This window comes from Xiphophorus couchianus, chromosome 4, assembly GCF_001444195.1.
Source record: "Xiphophorus couchianus chromosome 4, X_couchianus-1.0, whole genome shotgun sequence".
In the NCBI taxonomy this organism is placed as follows: Eukaryota; Metazoa; Chordata; class Actinopteri; order Cyprinodontiformes; family Poeciliidae; genus Xiphophorus; species Xiphophorus couchianus.
Window position 1 is genome coordinate 9,545,186 of NC_040231.1, and position 20,225 is coordinate 9,565,410.

The 20,225-nt window shown below is 38.5% G+C and overlaps 1 protein-coding gene across 3 annotated transcripts in view; it reads right to left on the reverse strand.

Moving 5' to 3' along the window:
• Positions 1-721: 721 nt before the first annotated feature.
• Positions 722-20,225, reverse strand: part of thsd4 (thrombospondin type 1 domain containing 4) — a 38,804-nt gene continuing 19,300 nt past the window's right edge. For 2 of the 3 annotated variants that reach the window (XM_028015746.1, XM_028015747.1), the window contains 11 exons: positions 9,633-9,837; positions 6,955-7,130; positions 6,696-6,792; positions 6,204-6,398; positions 5,943-6,072; positions 5,142-5,346; positions 4,666-4,839; positions 2,988-3,161; positions 2,692-2,871; positions 2,146-2,290; positions 722-1,934 (listed from right to left, as the gene is read on the reverse strand). In XM_028015746.1, the coding sequence (XP_027871547.1) occupies positions 1,792-1,934; positions 2,146-2,290; positions 2,692-2,871; positions 2,988-3,161; positions 4,666-4,839; positions 5,142-5,346; positions 5,943-6,072; positions 6,204-6,398; positions 6,696-6,792; positions 6,955-7,130; positions 9,633-9,837 (1,824 nt within the window). In that variant the 3' untranslated portion in view covers positions 722-1,791. Of the gene's footprint in view, positions 1,935-2,145; positions 2,291-2,691; positions 2,872-2,987; positions 3,162-4,665; positions 4,840-5,141; positions 5,347-5,942; positions 6,073-6,203; positions 6,399-6,695; positions 6,793-6,954; positions 7,131-9,632; positions 9,838-19,621; positions 19,792-20,225 lie in introns of those variants that run through there. The other variant, XM_028015748.1, reaches the window with a different exon arrangement.

Here is a 20,225-nt window from a genome sequence, read left to right on the forward strand (position 1 = left end):
TTAGTTCACCCAGGCTGGAATAACAAAAAATATTCAAAAGCTGGGATTGATTTACAAAGTGTGGCTTGCAGCTGGAGTCAGTGCTTCATGATCCACCACACATAGACATGTCCAGGACATAAACTACAGCTGCTGCATTCTTTGCTTTAACCCATCTGGAACCACATACATCAGAAGATCAAGGTATGATCTCTTCAGATTTTCAGATTAACATAATCTTAGCATTTCATTTAGAAATCCAGAGATTAGAAGAAAAGTGGAGATGCACAGAGTACAACTTGATTAGGGTTCAGTGTAAAGTTAGTGAAGATTTAAAGAGTCGTGTCTGGAGTTCACTGGTTCATCGAGTCCGAAGTCAGTGCAGCTGTTCAGCATTTTCTCAACAACTTTTAGGGAAATGTTCATTTCCTTTGCTCGAAAGGAATTGAACATGGCACTTATCCATACTGACAAAAGTGCAGATATCTTGTTTAATAACAGTATTTCTGTCCTAGACTAGCCAGCAAACCAGCTTGACCAAAACCCAATAGAGAATCAGTGGAGTATTGTTAAGCTGAAGAAGATCCAAAATGCAGACAAACCTTTTTTGGGTCTCATTCACAGAAATGAAGGTCTGAAATTGTGTCTTAATCTTAATTATAATCTCAACTATTGAAATACCTCTAATCAGTAGCCAGAAGTAAATTGAGAGGGGATTAGTAATAACAATGCTCAACACTTGTGAGGTACTACATGAGAAAGTTTATAAACAACATTGTTAAGGTAAAAAGAGTTAAATTATAAACAGAAATTTATGAACCACAGACATATCAAATCAAGCCATCTGTACAATGCAGCTATATCAATAAAGCATTAATAATATTTTAAAAGTTGTGTGTACATTTTCAATTATTATTCATGACCCACAGGGAAGAAAAAAAAATATCATGTTTTCAATTTGTCAAAAATCACCAGTGTTTGGAGCATCTGGTTCTGCCATCCAGCAGGCTGTGGGACGCCCACATCCAGTTCAGAGGCTGTGATTGGCTTAGAGGCAGAACAGCTGAAAAGAAACCACCAGTGGCCGATAAAGTAGCATCCACCCTGGAGAGTCACATACATAAATAAAGAGGACTCCCCCCTCCTTTTAGGTTACGTGGGAGGGTCAGAGAACCATTAAAAAAAACCAAAAAATTATCAAACGTTGTTATACACAAACATATATACAGATAATTATATTACAAAAGTTGCTTTTACATCTCAGGGCAGTGTAGGAACGGACACGTTGTTAGCCCCATGGAGGGTTTAATGCACAGAATTTGTTTATGAAAGGAATGTTTTTGTGCTGAGCTCAGTTTAATGAACCGATGTTAGTGAGGCTGGATGTGAAACCGCTTATTATATGCTGGACAGTTTCCACTTTGTTAGAATATATCCTCCACAGAGGGTTTACTGGCAGTCTCCTCTGGACAAAGTGATGCACAAGAGCCAGACGGTTCATCTCAAACTGAGGAACAAGAAACCAACAAGTTTTTCTGATTCCTATGTTTGTTGTGGCTCTCGTTGATTCGGATAACGTTCCTCATTTCCAGCACCTAGATTCATGTCACACATGATTTGTAGCCTTTTTTGTTCCCCAACAGCAACCTGTAAAAGATCCAACACAAATGGTCCTTCTCAAGTTTTCATCCCTCTTAACATTAACGAGGGTCCTTTCTGGAAAAGGTCCTGTCTGTCTGTATGTCTGTCCAGGTAGGCTCAGGGTCAGAGAGCCTTTAGTGGGTGTGAATTAGGATCGTCAGGAAGTCGGTGCTAGCTGTGACCTCGGTGTACTTTCTGTTTGTGTGCAATGCGTGAACAAGATGCACAGCATGCTGTTTTGTAATAATCGTAAACACAGAGGCGAGCCTGGACCACCACGTTGCAGTTGTAGTACTTGTCTCTGCAGTTCAGGTCTGAAGGAAACAAAAACAAAAACCACTAGTTATCAGGGCAACTTCCACATTGAGGTCTTTTTTTCAAAACAAATAAATATGAATTTCCATGGAACAAGTTCAACATTGCAGATACTACAGTGAACATATGTTCAGGCGGATGCTGAAATCATCAGGAGATACTGATCCCCTGTCAGTGGTATTCCAGACAATGTAGTAAACGTTGGCTGACCTATCTGAGGTATGCAGGGCTCAGGGCTGCAGTCCTCCCTGTCCGCTGGTCTCAGCTGCTCATCACAGGCCTCAGAGGACAGCATGTCGTCTGACAGACAGCGCACCTCCCGAACGCGGAAACCTCCTTCACATGTTTTTGAACACTGAGAAGGGCATAAATCAGTGGATCGAGTAAGAACTGCTTCAACAAAATATTTACGTGCAGTTTATACAGCCGGCACAAATTCTGTATGCATAAAATACGCATAACACTGGAACACTTTACAGCAGGGGTGTCCAAAGTGTGGGCCAGGGGCCACTTGTGGCCCATGAACTGATTTTGAGCGGCTGGACAAAATTCAAGAATCCGTTAATTAATTGTATTTCAGAGGTGAAATTCCTAGTGTAGAGCAGCAACAGGAATAAGTAAATAAAGCACACAGTTGCAAAAAAAGGTAATAATAGAAAAAAAACCCTTTACAATAAATTAAGAGTCAAATCTGGAAAAAAATATATATATATATATGCAGTATATAAATATATTTTTTGTTGCAATTTTACTCACCGCACTCCAGTCAGTGTGGTACCACTTCGCCCCACAGGTCTTAATGTTGCAGCTCTGCTGACTGAGTGGTCGGTCCAAGGATGAGCATTCATAGGGTGGCATGACGGTGAATCCTTCATCAGACTTTACCAGGCACACCACTGACCTCTGCTGACTGCCTGTGCCACATTCTGCAGAGCACTGGTTTAAAAAAACCCAGCATGCAATATTTTAAATAAAGAAATGGTAAACAGACACAAGAAAAACACATAAAACACCAATATTTTTCTGGTAAAGTCTTTTGCCTTTCTTTTTACCTGGCTCCAAGGACCTGTGAACCACTCGATACGATTGTCACAGGGACCGTTGTTGCAGATCTGGGAGTCTGCGGGCTGCTCGCTGCCACACCCCTCCAGAGGGAGGCTGCTGATGTGGTTGGTCAAGCAAAGAATGCTGCGGGTTCGGACACCCATCCCGCATTCAGCGGAGCACTTCGAGGAAAACGAATTGTAGTTAATGTGGGGTAGTAATCAGCAGGTTTGTCATCAAAAACATATTTTTTCTTCTTAGTGTAGAAGAAAAAATTATATAAAAATGCTTATATATAAATAATACAATTATATGAAGACTGTGAACATTTCTAACCATAGCAGGGGTCTAATAATAGTCAAAGAAAAACTGTGTTGCAAGCGCTTCTTATTCTGCCAATAAGGCATTCAAAGTTGTGTTTCCTAATACTCAAAGTTGAGAAGTAACACAGTTTATAACATGGCTAAAGGAAATACTACTGAGTACCTTTAAAACTGAAGGAAAACGTTCCTGCTTAGAGTTGCTTTTGAAACATGTGAAATGAAACATTAATCAATATTCTCATGTGCAATGTTGGCACTTGACAAAATGTAATGCTTCAATTGTTGACTGTGTGTTCTATGACTTTGTATTTCTGTGTTTTTATGATTTTGAGCACTTTGAATAGCCTTGTTGCTGAGATGCACTATACAAATAAACTTGATTGACTGATCAACCAATTGTGGTGTGAACATAAAGTTCATAAGTTCAGCTTAGTTTAGTAAAATGCATTCCTTTACCATTACTTTTTCTTTTTATGATCCTCTATCAGGATAAGTCATCTGCTGGTGTAACAGATTGTTTTACTAGGTAAAACTATAGCCACTTTCTCTTAATGTTTCTCCTACATTTTTTTCCCTTTATGCAGGAGCCAAATGAAGGAGGATGAGTATGTTATGTTCTTTCACTCCACCACATGGGCAAGCAGCATGCAAGAAATGAAATTTCAGATCTACTTCCAGAGATTAAGTGGTGATACAGACAGTGTCATTTGAGCAATGTCTTGACCATTACATTATTGTTGTGCAGTTAAAGAAGCAAGCATAAACCATGGCTTGATGTTATAGAAAAAAAGAGAGACTGGGGGAATATCTGCATGGCTGTCTAATGCTTTTACTGCCAACAACAAAAAATAACTGGTGGAAAGTTTTACTGTAAAATCTCATTATTGTGCAATGCATTGCAGGAAGCAGTGTTGACAGGATTATCTCTAATGTCTGCCAGCACTGAACGCAGAACTTTACTTCATTACTCAAACCACTGCAAAAAATTAACCTTTAAATCTCTCCATAGGGTGCATGTTTATAAGGTCAGAAAGCTTTTGACTTTGAAAAGCATTTCCCCAAATTCCTGCTCCTCTCTGGGTAAATGACTAATTTCTATTTCATAAACTAAAACTGAACGTACAGACTTTCGGCTGCCTTGTATAGATATTTTTTTTCTTTCATGCTTTTTTTATGTATTTCATCATTTCAAACATGAAAACGTTTGTGGGTATGGTGAGCAAAATTAAAACAGCAAAGTAAAAAAAAAAAGAAGAAAATTCAAATTGAACATTTTGTAATACCTGGTAAGCCTGGATGCTGTATACAGAAGGTTCATAAAAGTGAAAAAAACTCTATAGCATCTAATTGTTTCTTCTCCTACCCTGTTTCCCCACTCAGTGTAGAACCAGCTCTTGGCACAGGCTCCCATGTCGCAGTTCTCTACGTTGGTGGGTCGCAGGTTCATGTTGCACTCCTCATCAGGAACGAAGTCACCCACGTTGCTGACACAGCGCACCTCTCTTGACCTCTGACCCACCCCGCATGGCACCGAACACTATGGAGACACAGACTGCTTGGTTACAACAGGGACTGTTGCCTCTTCATTGTTGTAATGAGTTTCATTCGCTATACCTATGAATAAACTGACAAGACAGCAATGTAAAAACACTAAGCTAATTTATTAAATGTAATCCTTAATGATTACATTAAGGATGTAATCATCCTTAATGATGATTTAAATCATTGCTGATAAACTTATGAAAAATGATCTTCTTTGCAGGAATAACCTTTCAAAGCTTAAAGTCACCGGATGAATAATTCATGTTTGAGTCATACCACCGGACTGTTTTCACTCACAGATGTCCACTCAGAGCGGATCTGCCACTCACTGCAGATCTTGAGCTGGCAGGTACTGGCCGTTTCGGGTCGTTCAAGGTGTTGACAGCGGCTCATGTGGACGTTGAGGGTGCGGTTGGCATAGACTTGGCGGCACAGAACCTGCCGGTGCTGCATGCCCAGTCCACAGGTCTTGCTGCACTCTGACCACTCTCCGATATCCCAACTAATCCAATGAAAGCTTAATGTTAGTAATACTGCATAAAATATGTATTTTTCTAGAGATGTGTCTCACCAGTAAAAGTTATGATATTCAGATTATGCAAAACAAAACTGAATGTTCAGGATGACTGTATGGGAAAGTACAGGCATGGCAAGATACACAAGTTCTGAAATAGCAAACCAAAGAGTGGACTCGGTTCTGTAAAACACCCCAAATTATTATAATAGCAAATCATTTTGGGGAGACACAGAGTACAGTTTACTGTTAAGTGGCGCCATCATCCATCAGTAAACACTGCTCAATCACTGCATCAAAGTAAAATTCTAAAATAAAACAGAACTCAAAGTTTCCCAGCAGCAAAACATGTATACAGTACCAACTTCCATCACTTCAATAATGAAAGCTGAAACCATGTGGTACTAAAGTCTCTAAAATAATTTATATTAAACTCCAATAGTGACATTGATTATAGTGACTCCAAGGATATTATTTTGATCATTACCTAGAGTTTACTTTTTAGCTGTGTATTAAATACAATGTTCTTCAAGTGAAGTAATTGCCAGAAATTAGCCAATGAGAACAGAAGTGATTTCCCTTACAATGCTGGGCAGGGCTGCAAGTTGCAGGCCTCCTCCTGTGGACCTGGGCGGCTGCTGCTTTCACAAAAAGCATCTGACACCTCGACGTGATTCAGCCGGTGGACGCAGCGGAAGATTGAATTTCTGAAACCTGAGAAAAATTTCTGCATTGGCTATAACATCTAATTTGGCCAATGATATAGTCACGATGGAAGCAAAAACTTTTAACATTTGCTTGCAATTCAACACAGTAAACCATATGCCCAAGTAGAGCTCTCTAACCTTTTCCACAGGAGGCGCTGCACTCTGTGGTACCAGTCAGTTTCCAGTTGTACTCCCTGCCACGTCTTGGAGGAACCACAGCAGGTACCTGGTTGTCAGGAAGATGTGGGTGATATCTTCCCCCACCTGCAGAGTTGAAGTTCTCCTGCTGCGTGTGGATCTGCTGCGTATACTCATCCTCTCCTCTCGCAGATTCTTTGGAGGCACAAAACAGAAAAAATACCAGACTGCACCAGCCATCACCACCATCAACTGTCATTTAAAATGTCTGATCTCAATTTTTTGTTAAACCTTTCGATCTTAAAACATATTCCATTTTCTTTTAAGAGCTTTCATATATGTAGATTACAGGAAAAAGGCATTAGCACCTATTTCTGTAATCTTTGTGTCATTAATTATCAGCAATGATTTAAAATCAAACTAGCCTTTCAGTTATCTGCTGGAAGTGTCTCTCTCTGTCTCTTTCTCTCTACAGAGTTAGCTGTAATTCACCTTCTGCTGTTTGTGTTGGTTGCTGAGGCTTGACGGTTTTCTCAGAGGGGAGAATGTACTCGTAGTGAACCCCAGGGTTTGGTTGTTGAAAGATCATCTAAAAGAAAAGTGATGGAGACTTTGAAGACAAGGCTAAAAAACTTTCACAATATTTTGTCATGCTTTTCAACTTTTTTGCGGTCTCAAGTCAAACTCGTGCCATTAAACTGGAGAGAACTTTTTTTTTTTTTTTGGAATAAATTATTATTTTTCTGCTTACATAAACATCCAGAATTTCATTGGTGGGGCCCTCAGCAAGAAAGGATTCCCCAGCTGTACTGCTGATCTCATTGGGTCTGCGGTAGGTGAACATGGTACCTCCACCCTCATATTTTCCCGGTCGGTCAATAGCCCAGTTTCCATTTATAATGGATCTCCCTGAGCGGCTTCGCAGAGCTGCAAGAGACAGAAATTAATGACCATATAATCACCAACAACAACTCTGAGCTCAAACCAATCTTCTCAATAAATATTACATACAAATCTTCTCTACAAGTATTACTTATAGTAAAATCTTGTTGAGAAGAAAACAAAAGACATGCATCTTAAACTATGCATGTTTCAGATGAATGTCTGAAACATGCACACAAACATCTTAAAATGGCTCTCATACACACAGACATTAATGTTATTCTGTACAGAAGTTTACGTATAATTATGAACATTAATGTCACATTCATTTTGAGTTTTTTATCAAAGCATTTGAACTGCTCTTTTTACAGAATGAAGAAACTATGAAGTATTCAGTTTATACACCCTCAAAACTGAATCACCGCTAAATGCTTGAGGAAATGTTTGGTTTTTCAACACCAATATTCTTGACTACTGTTTCAGTCCCCTGATGCTCGCAAAATCTTTCATGCAAATCCTATAACAAACTCTCCCTGGATGTTTTCTGGTGATTTGGTGGATTAAATGAAAGAGGCAATTAGAAAAGCATTAGGAGTGTAACATTAGATTGGCTTGTAAAAGAGTGTTTGGACAACTAAAAGCACTGTTAGATATCTGCAGTGTAAAACAGAGTCTGATCAAGAGAAACAGAGACAGAGAGAGAGAGGAGAGAAAATAGGACATAGTGTGGACATTGTAGATGATTTCAGATTTATTTTAAATGAGATGTCAAACAAAATGCTGGAGTGACCGTCTTTTTTCAGCTACGAGTCATTTGTCTGAAGAAACGTTTCCACAAGTTGCACTTTTCTTACAAGAGAGACTTTTTTGGAAGTAGATATCAAGCAGTACTAGCCCTCACTCTTTGATTTCCGAATACATGAAAAACACAACAATGTTTAAATAGAGTTAAGGTAACATTGTTTGAAACTGCAGAGAAGAAGTTAAGACCACAGCCTTACTGCCACAGCAGATAGCCCGACTAACTAAGCAGCTGATATTAGCTTATTTTGCTGGTGTTGCTATTTAGAGAGCAGAACAACACAATCAAATTGTATCAAAATCAAATTAACAAATCTCATGGATAATGCTATGCAACTGTAAGTAACCACATATTTTCTAATTTTAGCAGTAGCAGGAATAATTGTTGCTGACTGTTGAATTATGCTGTGAAGTTTTGTTTGTTAAGCTAACGTTTCTGTAAATATTGTGAACTTGTGGCATTTTGTCTCAAGTTTTTCCTACAGGCCTTTCCATAACTTTTTAAAACTTATCACGTCATCTAAATTTTAAAAATGTTACATTTATGATTAATAGTCTGTGTCATCATTCCTCATGAGGTTTATTTTCACTGCTGTCATAACAGTGTGTGCAGGAGATAGATTTCAGTTTTTTTCTACATATGACCAGGAGTAAAATAAAGGAAAGTACTGAAGTAGACGACAGCCAAAAACTGTAAAGCAGGATGGAAAATTAAATGTTCTATTTGGAGGAAACAAAGCGTGCATTTAGAATAAATGAGAACTCCAACTCTGCCGTGTTTCCAACTTACAGTATTTGTCAAAATACTGAATATAGCTACTCATTCTTGTTAAATTAATGATTGGATTTAAATCTTCAGTTGGTACTGCAAATATTCAAGGACCATTATACTGTTGTAAAAAAGGACTTAAAATGCAGTGCTCTTAATAAAACAAGCAGATACTAAAACTTCTCTATTCAAGAAGCTTTAGTGACGGCCATTATAGACATCCATTCATTGTCTACAATTGTTCATCTTTTACAGCGTCGCTTTCGCCAGCTGTCTGTGGACAGGCCACCTGCCCATCAGAGGGAAACACAGAGACACATAGAGGAAATAAGCATGCCTTCATTCTTGAAAGCAATCCAGAGAATCCATCAACCTGACATGCACGTTTCCGACAGTTGAAGAAAGACAGAGGATCTGAGAGAACCCAGGTGAACATACTCCATGCAGAGAGACTCTAGGCTGAGATTCAAACCCAGAAACCTCTTGCTGCAAGTCAGCAATGCCAATAGTTGCAACAGGTTAAGAGGTTAAGAGTCTGTACAGCCCACAAACTCTTAACCTCAAGGGATGAACCAGTGCCATGTCCACAAGTATAAACTGAAAGTTTGCCCAACAGTTGATCAATTTAAGCACAACATGTTTCTAAGGTTCATTCTTCGCTTGATGTTTCCTCTACTATTCATCCACTGATTATGCACCATCTACAAGTTAAAATACTCTAGCAGCTATACTCCTTCTTATGGTGTTAAAATACAATGACTGGACTAAAGAAAAATGAAAAATCAGCTAAAATCCAACAAAGAGAGTTGAAAATAATTGCTCAGTACCACTTTCAGAGATGATAAGAAAGTCTAGCTCCTCAGCTTTCAGGTGTACAGATTAAAGTAAACATGCAAAGCAAAACCACAGACACTAATATTATTCCACAAAGTTGAGAATCTTCTGTATTGTCATCAAGGTCTGTTTCTGTTGCCCACCCAGGTAGTTTCTGCTTTTCACCATCTCCGTCACGTTGATCCTTGTGGCTCCCTCTGGGATCTCCACGATCTTGTGGTAGCCAATCTTGGACAAGCTGTGTTTGAACACTCCTGAGACCAGCCTGCAGGTTGAGTTGTCACCTCCGCACACGCCGCATTTGTCAACCACCTTCCCAGATCCAAGATACTCATCGCACCCAAGGCTCTATGGAGCAGAGAGGGGGAGGACAAGGAAGGATTAAGTGGTAGTTATTACAGGAGAAAGTTCATTAAGGTGAAACACAAAACCATGCTATGTTCCTTAAAATAATTTAGGATTTACAGGATGTGCGAACGAGTCAGTGCCTTATTTTCCTCCTCTTCAGGGTATGTGTTTTATGTGCCACATCAATTATAGTAAATCACAGGAAAGCTGGGTGTAGTAAAAACAGAACAGTTAACATCAGCACTCCATAATCAGGAGTAAAACCAGCAAACTGTGTAAACAGGTGGTCAAGGATCCAAAATGGTTTCGGTAAGCTACCATTCACTCAAACAAACAGAGTGCTATAATCTGAATTTTATGTAGATCTACCATCTGTACAATAAAACAACCATACTTCTCCTTTAGGACTGAAGCTGTATTCCCACATTAGCAAGACAAACAAATAAATACATTTTAAACAACAGCTCCTCCAACACAGACTGGATTCTGCGCATGTCACATGGCTGCGAGGTGGAAAACCCAACTCGACAGACAAATGAGACAAACAAATTTACAAGACATGTATCATAAACTCACTCAATTTTTGGCCATCTCAGCGGATTTTGCCTTTCTTAAGCTGTGATAAATCTGCAGCATACTTGTGGCAAAACAGGCATACAGCAATAAGATCATAAACAGGTGGTGAAAGATAGAGTGAAGGAGAGATGGAGGCAGGAAAAGGTGATCTGAGCCAAAAGAGGGAAGTTGTAAAGGAGAAGCTGGCCCTTTCCCTCTCTTAGCATTACTCTCTATTTTCAGCCAAAGCAAGCATGAAGTGCCCACTTTCACACAGGAAATAGTAAATGATGGAAATAAAGAGAAGTGTTGAACAGCTGAACACTTCTGTGGTCAGTATATTGTGGCACAACTTGGCATTGACTAAAGACAGGATCACATCATTAAACATAACAGTTTGACACAGCGAGCGACGGCCACGTTTTATGACCTCTTTTTACAGATCAGCGCAAATGAAACAGCTCTTTAGTTTGCCCGATGAATGAAACATGAGGTAAAACACAGCAAGGTCCTTTTACATCGCTGACCAGCCACATTTAATTGCATGTCTGGTAAAGATGAGTAAAAAAATCCTAAAATAAATTGGTGTTTTATTGCTATAGCAAAATACCATGTTCATGTACAGTCTCTCTGGTGTTTAATGTGGTGTGAATGTGTTTTTCTACTTGCAAATAAATTTTATGGCAGACCAGGATGCCTGCCATGTCAAAGTTAAATCTGTCTATTCTGACTAAAGCAGACAGTTCCAGTTAAAGACTTTGCAGAGTTTGGTAAACTTCACACATTTATGTTTGTGACAGAAGGACAAAGTAACACTTTTTTTCAAACATAACTCCCAACCGGTCAGTTGACATGTTGATGGTACTCTTGCCATCATCTTGATTTTGCATTGTGGAAAATAAATGTGGTAACTCATTCAGTCCAGGGGCCTGAAGTTAAAGCAGTTCGGCATCTGCATCACAACATACTGATACCCAAGCAAAACCAGAAAATTATAAGTGGAGGCTTCTTAAAATTCTTATTAATCGATCAAGTAAATCACAGCAATATAATTTTTTAAAAAATATGATATACATCTAAAATACATTTACCCAAGAAAAAAAATGTATAAATATTTACCTTCGGTCCAGTAAATGTGTCCAGCACAGTGAGCAGCTACACAGGAACAAGAAGCAACTCAAAAAAAAGAAAAATCTAGTTTGAAATATCTACTAAGCATTTTAATGCATTCTAAAAAAATCTCTACAGCATGAAGCTATCTCAGCATAAAGCCACGAGCAATCGTGTGGTAGTTGTGGTTGGAAATGATGATTCATGCTGTACAGTTGTTATTTTCCTTTACAAATACAAATCCAGCTCTAGGCCCCATGATGTCGAAGAGTATAATCACACAACATCATCACTGTTGTCCTCATTTACAGCTAATCAGCCACAAAGAAACATTAGTCCTACCATGGTTTAAATGAATGACCAATCATGTGCAGCAGTTATGGTTGGAAAATGTGATATGATATTTACTCTTTTCATTTGAAACATAAACATTTAAAACCATCCTTCTTGATTACAAGGAGTCATTTAAGAGCACAACTTCAACAGTTTAATGTTCCCAGAATTTGTTGATTTATTGGGTATTAGGTGAAAATGAAAGGAACCCAACTGCCGCCACCATGTGAGTAATTTCATCTTAGTGTAAATAGAGCTGTTTTGTTAGAGATCCTTACAAAACAAACAACATCATAAAGACCCAGGGACACACCCGACAGGTCAGGGATAAAGCTGTGGAGAAGTTTAAAGCAAAGGTTGATTATAAAATAATATCTTAAGCTTCACAGTTCAAACCATTATCCTGTAACGGAAAGAGTACAACTACTGACCTTCAAAGACATTTCCTCTATCTACACCAATAACCAGTCATGGAGAGTATTACCATACCAACTAATAGTTACTCTTGAAGAGTGTCAGAAATCCACACTGCAAGTGGGAGAATGTGTTGACAGGACAAATATGGTCTTTATATAAATGTGGTAACAGGAAAGCTATTTTTTGAAGAAAGCCACGAAAGATACTGTTTGGAGCTCAAGTTGAATGCCTTTGGGCATGTTGGGAGGACCACAAACATGAAGGATGATCTGGTGAGAAAGGAGATAAACAAAACCTTTTGGCTTGTTTGTAAATTCTCTGTGTGACGGAGAAAGAAAATTGCACATCACCATGTACACAGCATCCCCACGATGAATCACGGTGGTGGTGAATTTCAAAATGGCATGGTTGTGGAACAAATTTGGGCCAGTCTGGGAATTTCAGAAATTGCTGATAAGCTTGTATTTCTACACACAACCATCTCTATTGTTCAAGCAGAACGGTTTGAAGGGGTGAACATGTGTGTGTGTGTGTACTTAATGTTAATTGTTACGCTCCGTGTGGACCCTTTTTTTTTTAGGATCGTCTCGAATAACCAAGAAAACAGAGTTAAAATCATCAGTCCAATTTGTTAAAGTCAAGTAGCAACAATGTGTAGAAAAAACAGATAAATAGTTCACAGTTTCAGCGCTGGACAACTGTCATGAGTCCTTAAGGGACAAGCACAGAGTGGCCCAGAACAATAATATTCAACTCCTCTTTTAGGTCTCTCGCTTAGCTAAACCCTAAAAAGGGCGATCCTCTGTGAAGTCATTTCCTTAGCTTAACATGTGCATGCGTGTTTATGTGTGTGCATGCAAACAGATAAGAGATAGAAGAAAGACACAGAATCATATATTCGTAACAGTTACCAACAGGAAACCAAGGCTACAATTTGGTAAAAGTGGACAACAGGTAGGAATTATATTGCCTTGTCTGCTGACTCTTGATTTCCACTCCAACCTTCTAATGGTTGGGTCAGAGTTTGGAGGAAACAACATGAAGGTATGGATCCATCCAGCCTTGCATCAGAAGGTGGTGGTTTTAATGGCGTAATAGGTGTTTACTTGACACTTTGGGCTTTTTATTCCCTACTGAATGTTGTTATTCATCTTCTTGTGTCAACATAACCATGGTTGTGGACAACATGAAGATGAAAATGAGTTCAATATGTGGCTTCCACAGACATCAGATAACAATTCAATAGAGCACGTTTGGAGGCGTTAGAATATCAACCCAACTACTGTACTTCATTGGTCTTATCAAATGAAATTGGAATAAAATAAACTTAAGTTTGTGCTTGTAGCACACAGGGGCCACTGCCCTGCAACTTTTAGATGTGCCTCTGCTGCACCACACCTCAGTAGAATAATTAGGTCATTAGCAAGGCTCTGGAGAACTTATCTACACAAGAAGCAAACATTCCAGTGTTTTGTACCTGCGGCACATCTAAAAACTGCAGGACAGTGGCCCATGAGGACTGGAGTTTGACACCCCTGTTAGCATGACAAGGAAGATCAGGAATGGAGACACAAAACTGGGATTTCTACCTAAAATCTGGAGGATCACTGTTAATTCCCCTCAACTAAGCATAAGGAGGCCCAGCACATTTGTTTCTCTGAAATAACTAGAGCCATGAGACTCTGCTTTAACGACCCAGAAAGATACTCCTCATTTGTTTGACAGGAGCATACATGCAAGAAGGATATGGAATGCAATTTGTCCCTGAATAATCTTTCAAATTGTCAGACCTTCCCTCTGGACTGACTAAATTCAGCCTTAAGTGTGAACCCATGGAAGCGAGGCACAGCTGGTGCCAAAAGAACCCATGAGCACATGCAACTGTAGTTCAGGTAAAATGTTGCCAGCTCCTATATACCTGAATATTATTTTTAATAACTACTGAGTCAGCTTTTGAGTCTTGGATTTGCTTCTTCAATGAGGGAGAACAACTTTTTTTTTTCATCCTCTCTCTATGGGTGGTTTTGTCATGGGCTAATAAAAATTGTTCTGTTTTTAGTGGAAGTAAAACGTGGTTTTTATAGCGTCACTAAAGCCAGCCCTCATCTGGATGTGGTTATGTGCGTCAGGATAGCAGAGTTGTCTCCAAGTCAAGATGTGAACCCAGAAAACATCACCCAAAGTAAATCCTGGCAGGTTTCCATACAAGCAGATGATTTTTAAACTCGTTGCATTCCAAGGCTTTTGTTAGACAGGGATTCAAACACTTGAGTCAGTAAAGATTTCATCTCTTTCCAGGAAACAAAACAAGTCTTTAAATTGGACATGGTCGCTATGAAAGACTTTGAGTTTTGTTTTCTTTTATATATAGGTTTATCTGGTCCAAAGTTCAGCTCTAACAGCACTTCCACTGCAGCTTTGACTTTACAATAGATCTCGTCAAAGGCGTCTCCAACCCAGAGCTTTATTGAAATATAGCTCTAAAAATGCATTTCCCCCCTTACAAATTTGTTCAGTTTTAGTTTTTATTGTCACATTTAGATATTTCAGCTTAGAAAACTAATTTTAATATTAGACATAGTAAATACAATAAACAACTGAGGGAACCACATTGCTTCAGAAAGCACTAGAAGTATAGCAGGAACATTTTAACCACCAGTAGAAAGTATTTCTTGCAACCCTACTTTAGGCCCAAGGAAGCTTCTAGTTGCCTGGCAGCTAATACTAATGCATTGTGTAACTGTATGTTTGTACTTTTTGAATGGTCTAGCTTTTAACTTACCAACAATTTGTAAGTTGTACTAGACTGCAGGCCATGTACCAGTTTATTTTTGGCAGTCACAATAATATGTGGTCATATTTAAAAGTGCAGTAGTACAAAAGTAAAAATTTACAATACCAACTGTCTTGAAAGGAAGATATTAGCGGCAAAAAACTTGAGAATTTTTTAGAGAATTCTAAAATAACAGCCAGAGCAACAATGCTCTGGCAACAACACAAGAGCGTTGTTCCCAGAGATTTTTAGACTTTTACTGGAACTTTTAGGAAGGCCCAGTTAAAGTCTGGAACTGGATCTAATTCGAGAAATTAGGGCAAATCTTTTTTTTAAAAAAATCGATATTTACAAATGCTATCCATCAAATTTGACAGAGCTTGAGATATTTTGAGAAGAAGATGCCCATCTTTTAAAGTGGGCATCTTCTTTATATCTCTTTGGGTAGAGATATACCCAAAGAGATATGCAACTGTAACTTCTTTTCTGTCCAAATAAATACAGATTTGCGTTTGTAAAAACAAAGATGAAAAAGGAAAATCCCTTTCTTTTCTCTTGACCTATCACATAAAATGTAAATAAAATACAGAATGTTTGTGGTTGTATTTTGACAAAATACTTCAAGGATCAATGGGTGAGAATATATTTGCAAGACACTGCACATAAATATTTGCCATTTTATATAATACAGACTTTAGTACATATAGTAAAGGACTAAAGTGGTCATGAATTTACATGAATGTACAAATGTTGCTCTTGTGTAATTAAAAGCGTCTTGTATTCTCACAGACAAAGCTTAAATAAAACCATTTGGAAAATGAAGGCAAGACTGACAGTGGTTTACACCTAAATGTCTTTTTGGATCTGAAACAGAATGATCTGCGGCTGACAGACACTTCGAGTCCTGGCCTGAAATTCAGACTTGCAGCAGCAGCTGCAACGCCAGCATCCAGATGTGGACAGCTGTCCTGGCCCATACACAACAATAGAAACTGCAGTTTTATGACATTTCTGTTTGATGTGTTTCAAGCCAAGTGTTGAAAAGATATAAGACTGGATATTTCTCTGGACTCAGCTTGCATTCCGCCACTTTGTATTAGCAGTTTGAGTTAAAAATGAGAAGATGCCTGCTTGAGTCTTTTTACACAAATAACTCCTATGGTTACATGCCGCCAAACTTAATTCTATGAAAAACATAATGAAATTGAAGTAGGATATGCATAAAACGACAGCTTCCCAGGCTGAAAACAATGTGGTGATCCAACCTCCCAAGTCTTGATCCACATAAATCCACACTGGGTTCCCACTAGAACTTCATAACCTGCATTTTGACAGGTGGCCATTCATCTTATTAACAAATAATAAAAGGACTAACTAAACTGTGAGACGGGGACTGATAACTCCTCCATAAAATGTGTTCCTGTTTTGAATTTCATTACCTGGTAAACTGATGTCTTATTTCTCCTATAAGGTTTAAATAAGGTTTTGAAATAAAAGTGTGATTGATAGGAACAATTTGGAAGATGTAGAAAGGTATTCTGAAACAGACTATGTGCAGAAACTCAGGTCCTGTTTCTGAGTTTATTTTGAAGAGGACTATCAGACATTCATGATGGAAATTTCAAAAACACTTTAGAGGCTGGTAAAAGTATTTAGTAAGAAGCTAATAAAGTTGTTATAGGTCAGCTTTAACTTTAAGCTCATCTGGAAATGTGATACTGATTCAGGGTGGCTTCCAAAAAGAGGATACAAAGACAATATAATCCCAGTGACAAGGAATTTACAAAGGAGTTGACTTCAGGATTTGACATTGAACTGGAATTGACATTACTGATATCTGACAAACACATAGGCAAAAAGACCTTTTTAAATATTTTATCCCAATCTGGCTTTTATCTGAGAGATAAGCTTATAAGCTTAGATTTTGATAAATAAGAAATAAAAGTCAGTTCACTTTGCCACTACCATCTGCCTCCCACATGCTGAGATGCTGCACAAATTTAACTGGTTTTAATGAGCAAGGGTAGTCATCTCTGTCTTTCCTTCAAGTCAGCACTTTATGATTCAGGGTGAGCATTTCACCCTGACCAATAAACAGTGCTACCGGTCTTAATGTGAAACATGTTGGACTGTGCTTTTCTTGTTGCACCTAATTGTTTGGAATTCAATACCAAACTTTAAAAAAATTTTTTTTTTTACATCAAACAGATACCAGAGTTAATGCAAAACGCAGTTTTCAAATTTTGTAGAGTAATTTTGGTCCGCTTCTTTTTTCAGAATTATTTCAATACACCACCCTTTGGTTTTCAAGAATGAACATCATTTTCAACGTCACTCAGAGTATCTCAATCAGCCTCAAGTCCAAGCTTTGACAAGGTTGACAAGGTCAGCCCAGACCATGACTTTTGTGATTCTAAAGCAATTCAAAGTCTGATTTTCTGGAGAGCTTCACATCATTGTTCCCCTGAATAAGAGGAGGCACACTTTCCAAAAAGGTTCCACTTTTATGAAGCCAGTGCAAAGAATATTTTCCCAAAAGTTAGTCTGGCACTACTCACACTAACTTATAACAATGACTATGCTTCTCATCTGATCTTGAAATTCTTTAGCTTTGCTTTTTCACTCTGACAGACAGGTTCTATATAAATAAAGGCTTAATTTTCCATGGTTGGCAACAAAGACATGCAGTGTCTTTTTCTAAAAAAATATTCAAGTAAATTATTAAACAATAGAGCCCATTTACTTTTGGGTAGCTTTATCTAAATAAGTGCAATCCTTATATTAAGACAATTTCTTTGTTGTTTTGGTCTGATATCAAAATTTCTTTCATTATCTGAAAGAAATCTTTAAGGGGCAAAAACATTTCACTGGACAGTAGGCAGTAAGTAGACAACTAAAAGAAGAGCTTATGCTTTCGGAGATTACAGATTATATTTAGATATTCACAATTCTTTGAATAAAAAATATATGCAAAAAGTTGTTTTTTTAAACTCTCATTATCAAATTCCAGTCTGACTGTAACACAAATTGATTCAAAGCCATCAGAGAAATGTGCCAAAACTGCATATAATTTCACAGGAGACATTATATATGATTTTTTAAAGTATTAAATCAGCCCAAAAATACAATAAGACAAGCTGTTTAGACTTGTTTTCCATCTACAATTTGTAAGATAACTCACACATTTATTCAATTTGCTCATTTCCCTCAGATTTTAGTCCTGGCTCTGGTATAATGGAAACACTAACTTGCAGACTGACAATGGTCTACAACCACAGCACAAACCCAGGTTTGGTGTTTTGTGTAGCAATCATCCAACCTTCTGTTCTCCACAACAGAGCTTTGTTCAAAATCAAAACTAAGGAATGTTAAACCAAACGGCTCATTTTCACAAAACACAAACAGGCTGGGATTCATAATGGAGAACTCAGAAGACATGAACTGAAGACAAAACAATTGCAGCCATGATTCCAGCTAAGTCACAAGTACTCTGTGTGCCGTTTTAAAGACAAATACGTTTTTTTCCCCCCTGGTGTCCTGCACAATTTCTTGAGTACACACTGTGGGCCATGTACCCTTTTGTAAGAAAAGTCTACAGGAGAGGTAAAACCTTTTCATCCCAACAGTAAAACAAGATGTCATCCACACCACAGACTGTCCTGAGTAAATGCCAGTGTGTCTTCATTTGAAGATTCCATTGATAGTAAAAAACTCAGAAACAGCATGCAGTGGAGTGAATCTTCAGCCAATGAAATGGATTGAGTTTCTCCTGACAGCAGCACTCTCATATGGATGGTCAGTTCTAGTAACATAATAACAGAACAGTCTCCATTTGCTGAAGGGTTGATTTCCAAACATTGCCTGATATTGGCTGTATTATATAAAAGTGATCTCCAAATTCTGTTGGAGATCCAAAAATAGCTCATTTTAATCTATGTTTAGCTCATTGCTGTGTATGTTTATTACCAATATACAGCAGCATACCCAATAAAGCCTCAATATTAAGTGACATATTTGTCACCAAACAGATTTTTACATAAAAACAGATCCAGTGGCTGTTAACAAGCGGTGCCATTGTCTAATGAGATTGGGCATCCTTATCATGACCTTGGTGCTTGATAGGTTCACATAACAGCCTCAGGTGTCCCACAATGCATTTATTCTTCAGCAAACACAGCTCGTCTGAGCTGGTATCCCGAGTACATTTGTTAAGCCCCCGGACTCACTGGCTCTTCCAGTTGGAGAGAAATATAATCCCACAAGCAGCCAGTGAATGTTCTGTGGAAAAATAAACAGCTCAGAGAGCAAGGAGAGCCAGAATCAAAACAGCAATACTGTAAATGCTTCCACTCAATAGCTGGACCACAGTATCACAGGGTTGCAATAACAGACACTGTCAAAATGTTTATAACACCAAGAGCCTGGCAATAAGAGAGGATTCATCTTGGCGCGATGCATATGACACTGAAACTCTCAGAGCCTCCAAAACAATCTCACCCTGAGCAATGCTTCAGCTGTCATAATCAGACACTGAGCGACAATGGGAATCCCCGTTCTCCCTCAGGTTCCTCCTGGACCCAGCAAAGGTGATCCTACCTGCGACCGCGGCTTCCCCTGCACACACACGTGGAGGCAGACAAGCAGCAGCAGAGCCACTTCTGACAGCATCCTCTCATGTGGCCACAAAAATGCTCACAAGACTGATGCCTGCTTCCGTCTGTTTCTTCCTCGCCTCTGTGGCTCTGACAAAGCCAAAAAAGAACCTTCTCACTCCAGAAGTGATCTCTGCAAGCTACTGCAGTAAAATGAGCAGGGGGAGGTGCAGCTGGGGGATAAAGAGGGGTATTTTCTTTAGAGCAGAAAGAGTAAGAAGTTGAAAATCAATTGGAAGGGAGGAATATATGTGTTACAGTCACTACTGACATTAAATTGGAAGTCAGAAAGGAAGCTGTGTGGAATTTTTCCATGTGGGATGAAAGGGAGGGAGGAAATTTTAGAAGCATAACCTCAGCAATTAAAATATGTGCAACTGGCTCGTGGCCATGCTATCTTCAGAGGATTCAAACAAATATAAACTCTAAATCAGAAATTATCTTTAAGGTTGTTTCTCATTCTATGAAAGCAAAACACAATAAAAAATGTGTTAAAAAGGAAACATGCTTAAAAGGTAAAACATATTTCTGTCAACACATAAGTAAAA